Source organism: Balaenoptera borealis, assembly GCF_965194805.1.
Source record: "Balaenoptera borealis genome assembly, chromosome: 16".
Lineage (NCBI taxonomy): Eukaryota > Metazoa > Chordata > Mammalia > Artiodactyla > Balaenopteridae > Balaenoptera > Balaenoptera borealis.
Window position 1 is genome coordinate 80496101 of NC_138872.1, and position 17389 is coordinate 80513489.

The 17389-nt window shown below is 43.4% G+C and overlaps 1 protein-coding gene across 1 annotated transcript in view; it reads right to left on the reverse strand.

The window, feature by feature from the left end:
• Window positions 1-16952, reverse strand: part of PRKRIP1 (PRKR interacting protein 1) — a 29505-nt gene extending 12553 nt beyond the window's left edge. Inside the window, exons 1-5 of the mRNA XM_082361279.1 lie at window positions 16776-16952; window positions 16070-16148; window positions 15145-15245; window positions 11598-11683; window positions 10656-10723 (exon numbers count right to left, since the gene is read on the reverse strand). Coding sequence (XP_082217405.1) covers window positions 10656-10723; window positions 11598-11683; window positions 15145-15245; window positions 16070-16148; window positions 16776-16901 — 460 coding nt within the window. The 5' untranslated portion in view covers window positions 16902-16952. The remainder of the gene's footprint in view (window positions 1-10655; window positions 10724-11597; window positions 11684-15144; window positions 15246-16069; window positions 16149-16775) is intronic.
• Between the last annotated feature and the right edge of the window lie 437 nt (window positions 16953-17389).

The window sequence follows — 17389 nt, forward strand, 5'->3', positions numbered from 1 at the left end:
GTTCTGGTATAATGTTATAAGTAATAATCCTAGTTATTACTTTAAAATGTGTATCTCAGAAATAACTAATTTTCTTGTCAACTGCATTATTATGAACTTTCATCAAATCTTTAACAGTGGTCATTTTTAAGTCTTTTGTCATTTACAGACAGTTCTGGGTGTACTCTGATGCTTTTGCAAATATGTTCCTATAAAAGGCTTTCATCTTCAAGAAATTCATGGAAAAGACTGACAAGTACAGGTTTCTGGTAACTGACTGTACTGCTGAACTGAATGAATAAGCATTTTCAGAACTCTAATGAAAAACTGATGAACTCATAAAAGTGCTAACAAAAGATCAAGATGAAAAAAAAAATTAATTACATGGGACTGAGTGAACTGATGAGGATGAGTATAATTTTTGTGACTTTCTGTCTGAATTAAAAAAAAAAAAAATCCCACAAGGACTCAGAGGCAAAGAATATACAAATCAATTTTCACTGCAAAGTAAAGGAGCTGTTACAGTGGAGGATTACTGGACTGAATGTCAATATTATGACATAGTATGAGTGTGTTTCATGTTTGGTAATTGCAATCATTGTTGCTTTTGTTGTGGTCATCCATGTACAATGCTTGGTGTCAGTCTACTTATCTCTTGTAAAAATAAAATACAGTGTGTGTGTGTGAAAAAAAAAAATGTAATGTACAGTACAGGGTATATAGTCAGTATATTGTAGCACCTTTTTTTGGAGTCTAGTCTATAAAAATATCTAATCACTATGTTGTATACCTGAAACTAATATAATATTGTAAGTCAACTGTATGTCATTAAAAAAGCCAAAAAATTAAATTTATATACAAATTCAAAGGAACTAGAATATCAAAAAAAAAAAAAAAAAACCAGATGAATGGGGACTTCCCTGGTGGTCCAGTGGTAAAGAAGCTGGTCCAGTGGTAAAGAAGCCCTTCCAATGCAGGGGACGTGGGTTGGATCCCTGGTCGGGGGAACTAGGTTCCTATATGCCGCGGGGCAGCTAAGCCCGCATGCCGCAACTATTGAGCTCGCGTGCCTCAACTAGAGAGCCTGCGTGCCACGAACTACAAAGCCCAAGTGCTCTGGTGCCCGCGCGCCACAACTATAGAGCCCATGCATCCTGGAGCCTGTGCGCTACAACTAGAGAAGAGAAAACCTACACGCCACAACTAGAGAAGGCTTCGCGCGCAATGAAGAGCCCACACCACAACGAAAGATCCCGCATGCCGCAAATGAGACTTAACTCAGACAAAAAAATAAAAAAACAAAGCAAAAACAAACAAACAAACAGATGAATGATTACGCTAGGGAAAAAAATCCTTTTGTACTATGGAATTGCAAGGACATGGGAAAATGTGATACAATGTTGTATGAAAAAGTAGGACAACTGTAAATATGATAATTATATAGATATATATAATAAATATTAAAATTGAAATAAAAAACGTGAAAATGTTAAAGTGATTATTTTTAGTAAGAATTATGGATAATTTTTACTTTTGACTTTATTTTGTGCATATTCTAAAAATTTCTAAAATGATCATATATTAATTACCTTTATTCTCAAAAGACACAAAGGCTATGGATAGTTTTCCAATATAATATGTATAAGAGTTTTGGCACTGAAACAAATAGTTCAATCCAAAACATAAATTGAGGGGCTTCCCTGGTGGCACAGCGGTTAAGAATCCGCCTGCCAGTGCAGGGGACACGGGTTCGAGCCCTGGTCTGGGAAGATCCCACATGCCGCAGAGCAATGGAGCGCGGGCACAACTACTGAGCCTGTGCTAGAGCCTGCGAGCCACAAATACTGAGCCCGCGTGCCACAACTACTGAAGCCCGCGTGCTTAGAGCCCGTGCTCAACAAGAGAAGCCACCGCAACAAGAAGCCCGCACACTGCAACGAACAGTAGCCCCTGCTCGCCGCAACTAGAGAAATCCTGCGTGCAGCAACAAAGACCCAGCGCAGCCATAATTAATTAATTAATAAAAAAAAACCCCCACATAAATTGAGCGCCTTCCAAACACCAGATACCAGCTGAGATATGAATTTTATTAGCTGGGGACAATGTGGCCCCCCTCCCCCACGAGGGAACACTTGGAAATGTCTGGAGACATTTTTGATTGTCAATGACTGAGGGGAGGGTGGGTGCTGCTGGCATCTAGTGGGCAGAAGCCATGATGCCCTTCAACATCCTACAATGAACAGGATATACATAGTCCCTTACAACAAAGAATCATCTGGCCCAAAGTGCCAACAGTGCTGAGGCTGGGAAACTGCTTCCCCCCACCCCCAGTTCTGAAATGATTACAACAGGTTTAGTGGACAGCCATCATCTCATACAGATACAGCATTAAAGAGACAGAAAAAAAATTCTTGCTTTTGATGAGAAATCTCTTAACAACTTTCATTCATAATGTACAGCAGTATTAATTATCTTTATCATGTTGTACATTACATCTCCAGTACTTATCTTGGAACCAGAAGTTTGTACCTTTTGACTACCTTCATCTAATTCCCTTTCCTCCCATTCACCCACCTCTGTAACCACAAATCTGATCTCTTTTCCTATGAGTGTTTGTTTGCTTGTTTTTGAAGTATAATCGACCTACAACACTATATTAGTTCCTGGTACACAACACAGTGATTCAATATTTCTATACATTTCAAAATGATCACCACGATAAATCTAGCTGTCATCTGACACCATGCAAAGATATTACACAGTTACTGACAATATTCCCCACACTTACACATTTCATAGCTGTGACTCATTTATTTTGTAACTGAAAGTTTGTACCTCAATCTCCCTCACCTATTTCTCTCCTCCCCGCCACCGTCAAGAAACTGCCCTTGACGTACTTAGTAACAAATCACCTTAAGGTCACCCTGGGTTTCTCTGGTAGGTGAGCCTGTGTCAGGATAAGTAACACTGGTATCAGAATACATCGTTTTGGGAGTTCAAGGCGTCACAATAATCCAAACTGGCTTAACACCATCCTGTGGTATCATTCAGACAAGTCCCACACTGCAGGGCGTCTTCACTGAACTGCTGGACCAGCACGGACAACAAGTGGGGATATTTCCTCTCCAACAACAGAACGGAACTCCTAGCCAGCTGCCCCTTACCACTTTATAGGAGAAGAGCCAAAAAGCTCGAGTAATTTATCTCCAAGTCCCTCAAGAACCCAGAAGCGCACAGAAGCCACCTTGTGGCACAACTGATTATCACATTAAGTTTCTGTTCACTTCAACCATCTAGAAAACCTACTTTCCCTTCCACAAAATGAAAAATAAGGAAGGAAGCTGAGAGGGTGAGGTAAACGGCACACAAACCATCTTTAGGAAGTTATCCCTATAGCACTCTCCATCCAGCTCATTTGGTGCGAAGCATATACAACCATGTATTATTACTAATCATTTTTTTAATAGGTACAGGTGCTAACTTCACAAGTAGAAGAGCAGGGCTCATGTGTCATAACAATGATTTTCAAATCTGTTTGACTGCAGCCCACAGCCCACATAGAAAATGAAAGAAAATTACACAAAACAGTTATTCAGGGTGTGATGCATTCTGATATTTTCTAGTCTACTTTATGCATGTTTGAAAAAACCATGAAAAAACCAACATCTGTAACCTCTAAGTTGATTTCATGACCCAGTGAGTAAAGGATCACATCCCTCAGTTTGAAAGAACACTGTGCTACTATGATGCAACATGGGCACAAACATCTATCTTTCTGATAGAACTGAAGCTCAGGATGGGGGAGACCCAGTGAGAGGGCACAAGGCCGTTTTAAACAGGTTAGAGGTTCTGGATAAAATCTACCATCTCATATACTCTTCATAGCCTTGGGCAAATTAAAGAAAAGTGATTGAAAACTGCACCATCCCATGCACCTAATGTGTAAAAGGGGCTAGAAAAGGGGGATTTAAGAAACCTCAGCTCTGGGGACTTCCCTGGTGGTGCCGTGGTTAAGACTCTGTGCTCCCAGTTGCAGGGGGCCTGGGTTCGATCCCTGGTTAGGGAACTAGATCCCACATGCATGCCGCAACTAAGGAGCCTGCCTGCCACAACTAAAAGACCCAGAGCAACCAAATAAATAAATAAATATTAAAAGAAAAAAAAGAAAGAAACCTCAGCTCTGGGATGTTGCCTCCTGTCTCCTTCAATTCTAGAGCTGATTACTAAAAAGTTATTAAGTGATTCCAAAGACCCACTACAGGTTCATTAAGTACAAACTCAGAGCAAACTAACCTGTTTCTTGTTCTGAAAGGTTCTTAGATTTACTGGTGAGGGAACCGCCCCTCCTGCTGCCCAAATATGCTATATCTTCATTACAGCAAGGTGTCTGGCAAAGTTATCAAGCTGTGGAATTTTAGATCTAAAAAGAGCTTATCATTTTACAGACTAAAATTAAAAAAAACCCTCTGCTCAAACAGGAGATGCTAAGGTCAGGGTGAGCCAGAGTGAGAGCTGAGCCTAGAATCTATGCCTACTGTACTTACTCCCTGACCTCAAATTATCTTAGTTTAGAATGACACCTCTGTGGGTAAGAGGAAAGAAGAGTGAGTCTAGCTGATTCTTAGCTGGAGAATAACTCCACCCAGAGTTTTGTGAACAGGTCCATGTTGACCTAGATGGAGCTCGCTAGTGGATGCTGGAGGGCTCTGGCCCTGGCCCAGTCTGGCTCAGCATTTTTACCAATGACAAAAGGAGGTATGTTCATCAGTCCTGCCCCTGACATGGTAACATGCTTAATTCGAGAATCAGAATTCAAAAGGATTTTGGAAACCTGAATTAACGGAGCCAATAACACCAAGCTGAAATGCGCAACAGCTAAATGTCAAGTCCTGTAATTGGATTCGAAAAACCAAATAAGAGGGTGGGTTCCAGGTAAGACAGAGCAAGCACATTTGACCCCGTTTCTCCACTGAACACAGCTATAGAACCTGGACAGAATGCGTGGACTCTGAAAAGCACACAGACTGGGGAAAAAGACCAGAATACAAAGTACCACTGGAACAATATTGTGTTTCCTGTTTTTTTTCTTTCTTCCCTCCAGTATCCCCCAGCCTGGACTCAGGGCGATCCAATACGCAGAAGTGGAAACTGGGCACAGACACAGTTCCAAGAGAAAACTTCTACTCTGATTCAAGGAGTAAGAAAGCGGACTCCTAATGCTCAGAGGAAGGGAAATTCTTGTGTTTCTTCTTTTCTCTCCATTCTCTCACACCCTAGCTCCCAGGCAATCCTGCCAGTGTCAGGATGGCCACAGCGACTGCGGTGCAATAGGGGCTTGCATGTGCAAAAACTCTGAAGGAGGGGAACCTTCCTCTCTGATCAGAGGAGCTGTGGTCCTAAGATGGCTGGGCAAACTCTGTTGCTTTTCTTCTCTGTCCTCCCACCACTCAGCCCTGGATGCAGGGGCAGCTGTACAAAGTATGTGGCAGAGTAGGTAACTAAAGCCCCAACTTTCTTTTCTTTTTTAAATTTATTTATTTGGCTGCGCCAGGTCTTAGTTGTGGCATGTGGGACCTTTAGTTGTGGCATGTGGGACCTTTAGTTGTGGCATGTGGGATCTAGTTTCCTGACCAGGGATCAAACCCGGGCCCCCTGCATTGGGAGCTTGGAGTCTTAGCCATTGGACCGCCAGGAAAGTCCCCATATGGGATCTTTTTTAGTTGCGGCATGTGGGATCCAGTTTCCTGACGAGGGATTGAACCCAGGCCCCCTGCATTGGGAGCTTGGAGTCTTAGCCACTGGACCACCAGGAAAGTCCCAAGCTCCAACTTTCTGGCTGGAGGTCTGAAAAGGGGAGCCCCAAGAAACCAGGAACTACAGGGGAGATCATGGAGAGGGGATTAGAAGAGACATCATAAAGTTGTTTGTAAACTCCTGGGCCCGCCCTGACAGCACATGCATGGATCTGGCCCTAATCGTCATGCCAAACACTTTGAGAACCGAACTCAAAGAACTAAACCCTGACTGGCCACTGGGCGGCACACACAGGACACATCTGAGAGCACAGCAAAAGCTTTAAAAACCAAACTGACACTGGAACCACAATCTACAGAAGGCTGGTCAGAACCTGTGTTCCAAACACAACCAGGTTGACTGTCTGCTAAAACAAATATCAGCAAGACCAGAGCCTCATGATATAATATTCAAAATGTCCAGGATCCATAGAAAATTACTCGGCATGTGAAGAATCAGGGAAATCTCAACTTGCATGGAACAAATGCCAATGTCAAGATGACCCAGATTTGGAACTACCAAATACTTGAAAGTAGCTATTTAAATATTTTTCCAGGAAGTAAGAGTGAAGACTCTTGAAACAAATGGAAAGACAGAAGACTGCAGCAAAGAAATAGAAGGTATAAAGGAGAATCGAATGGAAATTGAAAAACTTTTCTGAAAAACATAATTCACTGGATAGAATCGATAAGCAGAATGGAGATGACACAGGGAAGAGACAGCTCGAAGTCAGATCAATAGGACTTATCCAATATGAACAACAGAGACAAAAAAAGATTGAAAAAAAAATCCCCAATTTGACAAAGATACATGCTTACAGATTCAACTAGCTCAGTGAACTCCAAACCCAACTCCAGGATTAAACCCAAGGAAATCCATGTGCAGACACATCATAATCAAATTCCTGACATCTAAGGATCTTGAAAGCAGCCAGAGAAAAACAATGATAGGAGAACAATTTGAATAACTACATATTTTTTAAAAATCAGAAATCATGGAGGCCAGAGGAAATGGAACAGCATTTCAAAAGTGCTGAAATAAAAACTGCCAACCCAGAATTCTATATCTAGTGAGAATGTCCTATAGGAATGAAGGTGAAATAAAGATAGCCTCATATGAAGAAAAGCTAAGATAATTTATAGCCAGCAGAACTGTTCTAACTGAATAACTAAAGGAAGTTCTTCAGACATACGGGAAACAATACCAGATAGAAGTCTAGAATATCAGGAACAAAGAAAAAGCAACAGAAATGGTTAACTATCTGGTCACTATTCAAGACTAGTCTCTTGAGATTTCTGAAATATATTTGATGACTGAAAACAAAAAGAGTAACATCATAAAAACAGAACTACCATATGATCCAGCAATTCCACTTCTGGGTATTTCTCTGAAGAAAATGAAAACACTAATTCAAAAAGATATGTGCATCCCAGTGTTCACTGCAGCATTATTTACAATAGCCAAGATATGGAAGCAACCTAAGTGTTCACTGACAGGTGAATGGATAAAGAAGATGTACACACACACATGAATATTACTCAGCCATAAAAAAGAATGAAGTCTTGCCATTTGCGAGAACATGCATGAACCTAGAGGGTATTATGCTAAGTGAAATAAGTCAGACAGAGTAAGACAAATACTGCATGTTTTCACTTATATGTGGAATCTAAAAACAAACCAGAAACAGACTCCACTGACAGAGAATAAACTAGTGGTTGCCAGAGGGGAGGAGGATGGGGGAATGGGCAAAATAGGTGAAGGGGATTAAGAGGTACAAACTGCCAGTTATATAGTAAATAAGTCACAGGGATGTAATGTATTGGGTTGGCCAAAAAGTTCGTTCTTTTCCCCCGTAAGGTGTTATGGAAAACCCCGAACAAACTTTTTGGCCAACCCATACAGCATCAGGAATATAGCCAAAAATATTATAATAACTGTACAGTGCACAATCTATGAAAATATCAAGTCATTATGTTGTACACCTGAAACTGAAATAATATTGTAAGTCAACTATAGGTCAATTAAAAAAAAAAGTAACATTATCTGAAGGGGTTTTCAACGTATGGAGATGTAATACCTAAGACAACTATAACATACAGAGTAAAGAAATCTATGTGATGAAAAGTTCTACATTCTACTTAAAGTGGTGAAATGCTGATTCCAAGTAGACTGTGAAAGTAGTACAAATACAGTAATCTCTAGAGGAACAACTAAAAGACTATAAAAAAGGAAACAGTTAAAAACACGATAAATTAAAATAGAATAATAATAATGTTCAAATAAATCCAAAAGAAGACAGGAAAGGAGAAACAGAGAAACAAAAAACCAGAGAGAACAGGACTTCCCTGGTGGCGCAGTGGTTAAGAATCCACCTGCCAATGCAGGGGACATGGGTTCGAGCCCTGGTCCCGGAAGATTCCCACATGCTGCAGAGCAACTAAGCCCGTGCGCCACAACTACTGAGACTGTGCTCTAGAGCCCATGCTCTGCAACAAGAGAAGCCACCGCAATGAGAAGCCTGCACACTGCAATGAAGAGTAGCTCCTGCTTGCCGCAACCAGAGAAAGCCCGCGCACAGCAACGAAGATCCAACGCAGCCAAAAATAAATAAATAAATTTGTTAAGAAAAAAAATTTGCCCTATTTCCTACTCCCTCTCCGCAGATCCAAGGTAGCCTCCCAAATCAACAGCCTCCTACTCACAGTAGCTGTGAAAACCAGCAGCCTAGCAGCCACTGGAGGAAGTAAACTGCCCTGGGAGTTCCTCAGAAGTCCCATACCCAGAGCACTGTCCCTATCTGACCTGTCTGGCAGCTCCCTGGAAATTTCCACTCGCAAGGCTTGTCTTGTCTTTATTCAACCTGACTCAGTGAGAACAGCCTTTTCTTCAAGGTATTTGTCAAAAACAATCAGTGGCAACTGTTTAACATCATAGCTGCCTGAGGCAGTGATAACAGTCGAAGCAAACAAGAAACTGACCAACAATTTAAGAGGAAAAGCTGGTGATCTAGAAGGCCACGTGCACATGCAGAGCTGTGCACATGTCTAAGACAGACAAGTGATGGCCCTAATCTCACCTCTGGCTAACCTCGAGGCTCTGTGCAAGGAGGAAGTGAAGGCTAAGGCAAAACTGTCAACTGCCTGCCAGAATGGTGAAGGCATGCTCCACCACACACAGAAAGCCCCTTGGCAAAGATCAGGAGATTTACTGGTTCAAAGCATTTCAGGAAATCTCTCATCTTCAGCTGACCACTAAGCTAACCAAGTAAAGACTTCAGTTGCCACACACAACAAAGAATATAAGCTGTACAGAGTTAGTTACACATAAACAGCAACAAAGACAACAAGCAGCAAAAACAACAAACCCTGGGCAGGGAGGGTCAAATTACCAAGAGCCAAGGAGACCTTTCTATTTCCCAATATAATGGGGTCCAAGCCACAGTACCTCCTTCAACAGAACATGAGCTGGTGGGGTGCCCAATCCTCCTGCCCTTGGACCAAGTACTTCCACATTCCTCTGTGTGTGTGGGCTGGGGGAAGGGCAGGGAACGTGATGAGGTGGTTTATTTGAGGGATGATGTCCTAGCAATCACATTCTGGTACCGTAAAATAATTTCTTCCCGGAAATGGTAGGCAACAGGCTAAAACCATACCATATATAGTGTGTCACATAGTACATTTACAACTCATAAGCAAACTGGTCCTGGAAGGGGCCAATCATATTTCCGTATGTCAGTGCGGGTCTGATTTTATCTTAAGACCAAAAATCACAATTAGGAACCATGTCTAGTCAATCAGAGAATAGCCACCAATTCAGAGATGTGGTGACCAGTTGTCATTGTTTCGTCTCTTAGCATCCTTGGTCCTTTCCACCTGGGACCTCTCTCTGGTTCGCAGCCCAGGGGTTCCCAAAGGAGTGGCTGGCACCACTGGCCTTGTGATGGGTTCGGACGTGGGCAGGACTGGCGGCACTGTGGGATGCTGACACACTACTCACCCCCTATCCCTCCTTCTAACAAATCTCAATTCTGTCTAGCGTGACAATGTACCCAGCATCCAGTGATGGATAAAGACAGTCATGACAATTCTGTTTTCTTTTCATCTAGCCTGATGACAGCCATGGATGGCAAAGTGACCTAGTACTGACCAATGAGATACAAGGTAATACGTGATGGGGGATCTTTTGCTCCCCTCTTTTTCCTGCTTTAAACGTAAGCATGATGCCAGGAGCTGCAGCAGTCATCTCATGCCCACAGGATAAAGGCCAAAAGAACCACAGGGGCACCAGGCCTGACACTACTGAGCTACCCAACCACACTGGGCTGCCACCTACCACCAGATTTCTTGTTATGTGAGAAAAAGAATTCCTCTTTGCTTAACTACTGCTAGTTGAGTTTTCTATCTCTTGTAGCCAAAAGCATTCTTAACTGATTTGCCAAGTGACTCAATAAGAGCCAAAGAGACACAAAAACTCTTTTGCTAGGGACACCCCCTGTCTTTCCTGCTAGGCAAGAATGAGCCACGGTGTGGCCCGGAGCAGCTACTGGTACCTCACAACCACAAGGAGGAAGCGAGCCTCCCTGAGGACAGGGAGCCAGGGGACAGAAGGAGACAGTGAATGCCAACAACATCAGAGCTCCTTTACCAGCCATGCCCGAGAGGAGGTCTGTCCTGGACTAAACGGGAGGCAGTATCTTTCTTTTTTGCTTAAACCAGTTTGGCTTCCTGACACTTGCAATTAAACGAGTCGAAACTAATAGAAACAAGCCTTCATTTCTTCAGAGGCCAGCCAACCTACTCCAAACTCTAAATCTCATTCTTGACAGGTCAACCACTGCGATCAGCACTAAGAAAGGTCACGAAAGAAAAGTGGGTACCACTCACCTTCTTTCTGTTTCTTCTGTTCAAGTTTCATCTTCTTTGCCAATAATTTCTTCTCTTTTAACTTCTGGCTGCAAATGCAAAATAATTAATTCCTTAACTATTTTATATTTTAGAAAATAAACATCTACTTACAGAACCTTTAGCAATTTAGTAATTACACGAATGCTACGATAAAATGAAAGAAATACTTCCTCATGACTCTGCTACTCCAACATCATCAACACTATCAACCTGTTTCCTTCATGAATCAAGATCAGATTCTTTGGAGTCCTGAGGTGATTAGCGCAATCCAGAAATACTGGCGATACTTTCTCATTCAAAGATATTTAGGGACAATTTTTAGAATCCTGCTCAGCTCTCTAAAAGTTGAGGGAGCATTTATTAAAACAACACACACACGTGCGCGGGCGCAGTCTGTACACTCATGTAGTCACTTAGGGAGGTTACAGACCCTCCTTTTAGGGAGAAGCTAACCGGGAAGTTTGCTCATAGCAAGTTATTAAACCTGATGTTAAAATACCGACATGAAGGAGAGACAGAAATCCAGGCGCTCACCACCAAAGTGCTGACCAGCAAGCTTTGGAGAATCTGTAGCAAGCTGGGGGCAGGGGGCAATAAGTGACTTGATCTCTCCCCAGGTACTGGAAGAAAAGCCATTCCTCTACGGGGGTGCTCCACTGTGGGTTCTTTTTTTTAGCTGCGCTGCACAGCACGTGGGATCTTAGCTCCCCGACCAGGGATCAAACCCGCGCCCCCTGCATTGGAAGCGTGGAGTCTTAACCGCTGGACCGCCAGGGAAGTCCCCACTGTGGATCTTTACACCCAAGACCTATACAGGCCATACAGGTAAACTTTTGACTACAAGGACTCGTTCACCAACTATTTACTTCTACATTTCCCGCCCCAAGTCTCAGTAGTTACGGGATGCCACAAAGCCCTCACCGCTTTTTCCGACGCTTTGCAGTCTGCTCCTCCGCAGCAATTTTATTCTTTTCCAGTCTTTTCTGAAATTCTGCATCCAATTTTTGCTGCAAAAAACCACATCAGTTAGACAAACTCTGGCCTGCCTGGGTATGAAAACTCTAGAAGTCACACCACTGGGGGTGCTACAGGTACATCCAGGTCTCCAGGGCCACTTTAAGAAGTTGCCTCACATGTGAGGCAGGCAATCAATATATGGATCTCTGATGGTGAAATAACTAAGTTCATTAAGATACCGTTCGTGCACAAGTAAATGTAAGAGGGAAAGTAGGAGAGGGAGCACGCTGAGTATTCCCTGAAGGCAGAGGCAGCACTACTGGCTCTGGTTCTCCAGGGCCCTGGAAAATGTGATATCGTGACATAACATATATACATATTTGGTCTTCATCTACTGTTTTTGGCACATTAAAACTCTTACAAATTTCCTATATAAGAGCCACAGGGGGATCTTTTATTATAATATTTAGTTTTGTTCCCAGTTCCTGAAATAACTCCAGAAATAAAGATGAGATGGGTATCTTTTATTATTCATAACCAGCCCCTTTCAACCAAAGGAGTTTATGAGTGACTTTGGGAAAGCACCTAAGGAACGGGGCTGGTTGCCAAGGGAACTTTCTGCCCCACCTCCTTGACCTCCAGGGAGGGGAGAGGGGCTGAGGGTTGAACTAATCACCAACAGTCAGTGATTTAATCATGTCCACATAATGAAGCCTTCAAAAACCCCAAAAGGCAGGGTTTGGATAGCTCCTGGGTTGGTGAACACTGGAGATGCTGGGAGAAGGAATGGAAGCTCTGCATCCCTTCTTCCATGCAGCTGTTCCTGAGTTATATCCTTTTATACTACACCGGAAAACTAGTAAGCTGTTTTCCTGAGTTCTGTGAGCCCCTCTAAGCAAATTACTTGAACCTGAGGAGGGGGCCATGGGAAACCTCTGATTTATAGCCAGTGGGTCAGAAGCACAGGTGAAAACAGGGACTTGTGGCTGGCCTCTGAAGTTGGGGGTGGGGCTCAGTCTTGCAGGACTGAGCCTTAACCTTCGAGATATGGCACTATCTCCACATAGACAGGGTCACAATTGAGTTGAATTGTAGGATACTCACCTGGTGCCACAGAACTGCTTGGTGTGGGGAAAATCCCCACATCGGTGCCCAGAAGTGTCAGAAATGCAGTAGAGTACTGACAGTGAGGAGACACACAGGAGTGTTGCTTCTTCAGAGAGAGTGATGGGGGTTCACTGGATGGAGTGGCCAGAGGGCTGTGACCGTGGAATTTTCAAGTCCTAACTCGCTACGGTTATCAAATGACTGATTCTAAGGCAGCATAACATGTATTGCCGTCACCTGCTACTAAACACACCTACAGGTGTACATATGTATATATGAATACATACATACATACAAATAAATATATATCCATCCCTTGTATTATTTCTTCCTAGCAGCTCCCTGTTTCTAAGCCTCAGCTTCCTCATCTATAAAATGGGGGAAACAATAATTTCTCTTTCCCTGAGCCTTTAGGAAGACTAATGAACTGCAATAACCTACAGGAAAGCTCTTGTAAACTATAAAGACATCTACTGATAAAAAACAAGTGCCATCTCTATTTCTTCTAGTTACAGCCATAAAGGTCGATGGAGCAAAAAAGGAGCCAGCAGAGGAGGAAGAGGTGGCTTCAACACCTCTGCCAGGCTCTGTGGATCTGCTCAGACTAATGCAGAAACTCTGAGAGCAGAATTATGAAATTAAAAAGAAGGGTCTCCTTCCAAGAAAGGAATCAGCTTTAATAGAGTTCAGCTAGAAAGCAATGACTTCAAACTAAAAGCACCTGATCTGTTTTAGAAGCTGAGCTGGAAATGTCTGAAGCTCAACCAAGACAGAGCCCCCCGCTGGCTGCTGACCCCGGCAAGGGCTCAAGCAGGAGTCAGATGTGCTCTGTCAGTGGTGACAATCTAACAGTCGCTGTGGAAGGTAAGGATTCTCTTGCATCTCTTTGTTTCTTCTAACCTCAGAGCCTCTCTTTCACCATGTGAAATAAAACCTTTGCATTTGTGTGGATTCAAGGTTTGCGAAACATTTTTTCTGTATTTTCTCTGGGTCGTTAATCAATACATAAAAGCTTCAGACTAACTGATGGCACTTGAGACAACCGTCTGCTCTATTTCCTCCCCTCTAAAGTAGTTTAAAAATAAAAAAGTGCTTCTGTTAGTTTCTACATACAGAGTTCTGTTTATTCCTAACAGTGCAAATCCTTCAGTGACCTGGTATAGCTGTGTGACAAGTCACCTGAAACTCCTCACTGGAATTGAGAAGTAGCTGGAGAAGAACCACCGACACCTGGGGGCCGAGTAAGGGCTGCAGGACAAGCAAATACCAGGTGAAAACCACCATGGCAAGGATCCCATTCTGTTAAAAACTCATACAGGTATTTTTCAAACTCAATTTTGGCCATTCAAATAAATTTTTAAGGGACCACTCACCACCACTGCAATCAAAAAACTTAAAATATCTTTGAACAAACGTGGGGAGACATATGTAAAATCTCTATATGATCACTGAGAGATACAAAAAGATTAGACAAATAAAAGAAGACAAAGTTTTTAGAGGGGATGACTAAACACTGACATCCATTCTCATTCAAGTTAAGTTACAGATTCAATTTAAATCTAGTAAAAAAATCAAACAAAACTTTTGGCGTGGATAAAATAACTCCAAAACTCAATTCCAGAAAGAAGACAAGTGAAATGTCCAAAAGAATATTTCTTAAGAGCAACAGGAGAGAGGTTTCTGGCCTTTCCCATCAAGCAATGGAGAGCTTAACAGTTCTTACAGTAAAATTTCAAAAGCAATTCTCAATTCTTTAAAAAAAAATTTTTTTTTAATTTTAATTTTTATCTTTATTTATTTTTGCCACACCGCATGGCTTGCAAGATCTCAGTTCCCTGACCAGGGACTGAACCCGGGCCATGGCAGTGAAAGCACTGAATCCTAACCACTAGACCACCAGGGAACTGCCATCAATTCTCCATTCTTAATCAATTATTATTTGACACCTGTCATGAAAAAATGCCAGTCTCAAAGCTAGAACACTCAGAGGCAAAAACACTTGAAAGCACACCACTACTAGCACCAAACACACAGCTAACTGGAATTACAGGCATTCAGCCAGAAAGAGAGAAACTATAAAGAAATAATAACTCAAGTGGTGTGAGATCCTGCTTCTATTCCATGGCAAATGGCCTGGAGGGGAAAAGGGACTCTGCTGGGCTCTCCACCACCTGGAAGACTCCCTCCCCTCATTCATTTCCTAGTGTGAGCATCCTGCCGTGCTGGGTCTGACCTAAAAGTACCCTGGACTCTACCTGACATCTGTTTCTCGTGCTGACTTTACATGGCAGCCCTCACGCAAGCCACAACCAGGTGTATCTACTCTTCTTCAAGTGCTTTCTTCTAAGGTTTAAGTGCACACTGCCTAAACCCAAGGGGTCAGCCGGCCTCCTGGCTCACTAACCTTCTCGGCCATGGCATCCATGTAGTCCTGTCGCTGGTACTCCCTCCGGCGCAGATGCCTGTACACATGGAACTCTCCGCTGCCGGCCCCAGCGCTTGAACCTAAAGCCACGACAGTCCAGAGCTTTTGATGATATCCAGTTACCAACACAGGCTACTCCTAATCACAGGGGACCAAAGAAAGATACTAGAAGTGATGGAAGGGACCAAGCCTGCCCTATTCCCCATTGTACCCCAGAAGCTAGCACACTGGCTGGTATATTGTAGGTATCATTAAATATTTGTTGTGTGAATGTTGAATGTGAAGTCACCAAAAATTCCACTCTAGCGCAGTATTAAAGAGGACAAGCAGACTATCGTTCAGAGACCAGAAACCTAAAAGAGAGCCTGTGACCTTTCCCTCCCCCACCAGATGATTTCACATTTGACATGCTAGGTTTCTACTTAGTTGAAAAGATGTCCATGATATATGAAGTGAAAAAAAGTAGGTTATCAAATATCAAATAGTATGTGTGGAACAACCATATTTTTGTAAACATTTTTTCTTAAGCATGAGTGGTTTTGACTATAAAGAAGTTTGGAGGACTGTATCAAAAAGTTACAAATAGAACGATAGATTACAGGTGGTTCTAATTTTTTTACACCTGTTATTTATTCTCTTTATAGTTAGTTATGTTAACTTACAACCCAACAAAATAAAAACTATTTCCCTTTTGAAAAAGCAAGGTATTAAAAACAATGCAGAAGAAAGTTCTCTAATGCCAAACCACAAGCAACAATACCCCTTCATTGTAAGAGCAAAATACTGGATCAGTGAACTTTTTTTTTCCTATCAGGGATGTAATTAACAAATACTAACTGCAGAGTTTTTAATACCTACACTTTAAAAACTATTTAAACACACACCCACATCCAAAAGACATTACCCATTACATCTCGGACAAATTCTGGGGGAGGTCGAGGTGCCCATTCACTCATTTTTTCTGGAATTGGAACTGTTTTGTCCTGCAACATTTAAACACGAAAGCATTTGTATGTATAAACCGGCTGACAAAGTGACATCTTTTTCAACCAAAAAACTTTAACTTAAGTATTGAAGTAAGGCTGCTTTACTTCTTGGACCCAAAGCTGAGTTTGTTTTCTTCCCTCTGCCTTTACTTCATCCTGTATATTCTGGGTCCTATCAGAGCCCACAGCCTTGCCAGGGCTACACTCAACTTTTGAGGGCAGAACTCAGAAACGCGACTCATCGTTTATGGCTGGAAACCTCCAACCTCAGGTGTCTCGGCCAATGCCTCTCTAACAATTAGTGCTGTTCAGAAGAAAACAAACCCTTGTGCTAACCCACGGATTGTATCTTTCCAGTCTAAGGCTTCTGTTCACAAAGTTAAAGGGGCTTAGAGCACGAGAAGCCGCTTCGCAGCGCCCTCATCCAGGCTTGGCTCTAACATAAGAGCAGAAAATAGCTCACTATCTCCGGGGCCGCCTACTCCTTCCTAAGGTCTGACCCTGGGGTGCGGGTACTGAGTTCCAGAGTTCGGAAGCGGGGAAAGAGGGCCCGCTAGCGCCCAGAGACGCCGGAAGGGAAGGGGGTGGGACTCGGAAGGGCCGTCAGCCCGCGCCTCGTCTCACCGGGTTCTTCATTAGCCGTTCCAGCTTGAGCTTCTGCTCCTCCGCCGCATTCTTGGGGATGACGAGCGCCTGCGGCTCTTTCTTGGGCCTCGGCGGTCGCACGGAGGAGGCGGCCGAGCTCGCCATCACAGCTCTGTGTCTTTTCTGGCGAGCGGCTGCGCACGCGTATGACGACAGAGCCGCGCGCCAGCGACGCAAGCGCAGTCTCCTAGCTGGGCGGGGCTGCCAGCCGGAAGCAGGATGCTGAATATTCATGAGCTTGAAGCCCCGGTGCGTTATTTTGATTAAAGCTGCTTGATTTCTTTTCGTTTCTGAGCAAATCAGCGCAGCGAATGCCCACGTCCCTGGGGGAGACGTGGCCCTGCGTGCCCGAGGGTCCGGCCCCAGCCGACCTCTCCAGCCCCCGACCGCGACCTCTCAGCATCCCCCACCTCCGCCCCCGGGCCTCTGTCTTGGCGGTTCCTTGGATCTGGTCCACTCCCGTTGCCATTTCTAACAATGTGTTTAAGACGGCACAAACGTCACTGCGAGCTCCCTGAGGACTGGGGCTGTATCTCTTTTGTCCACCTCGAATTACTCTGCACCTGGCCCCCAGCAAATATACCTCGGTCGAG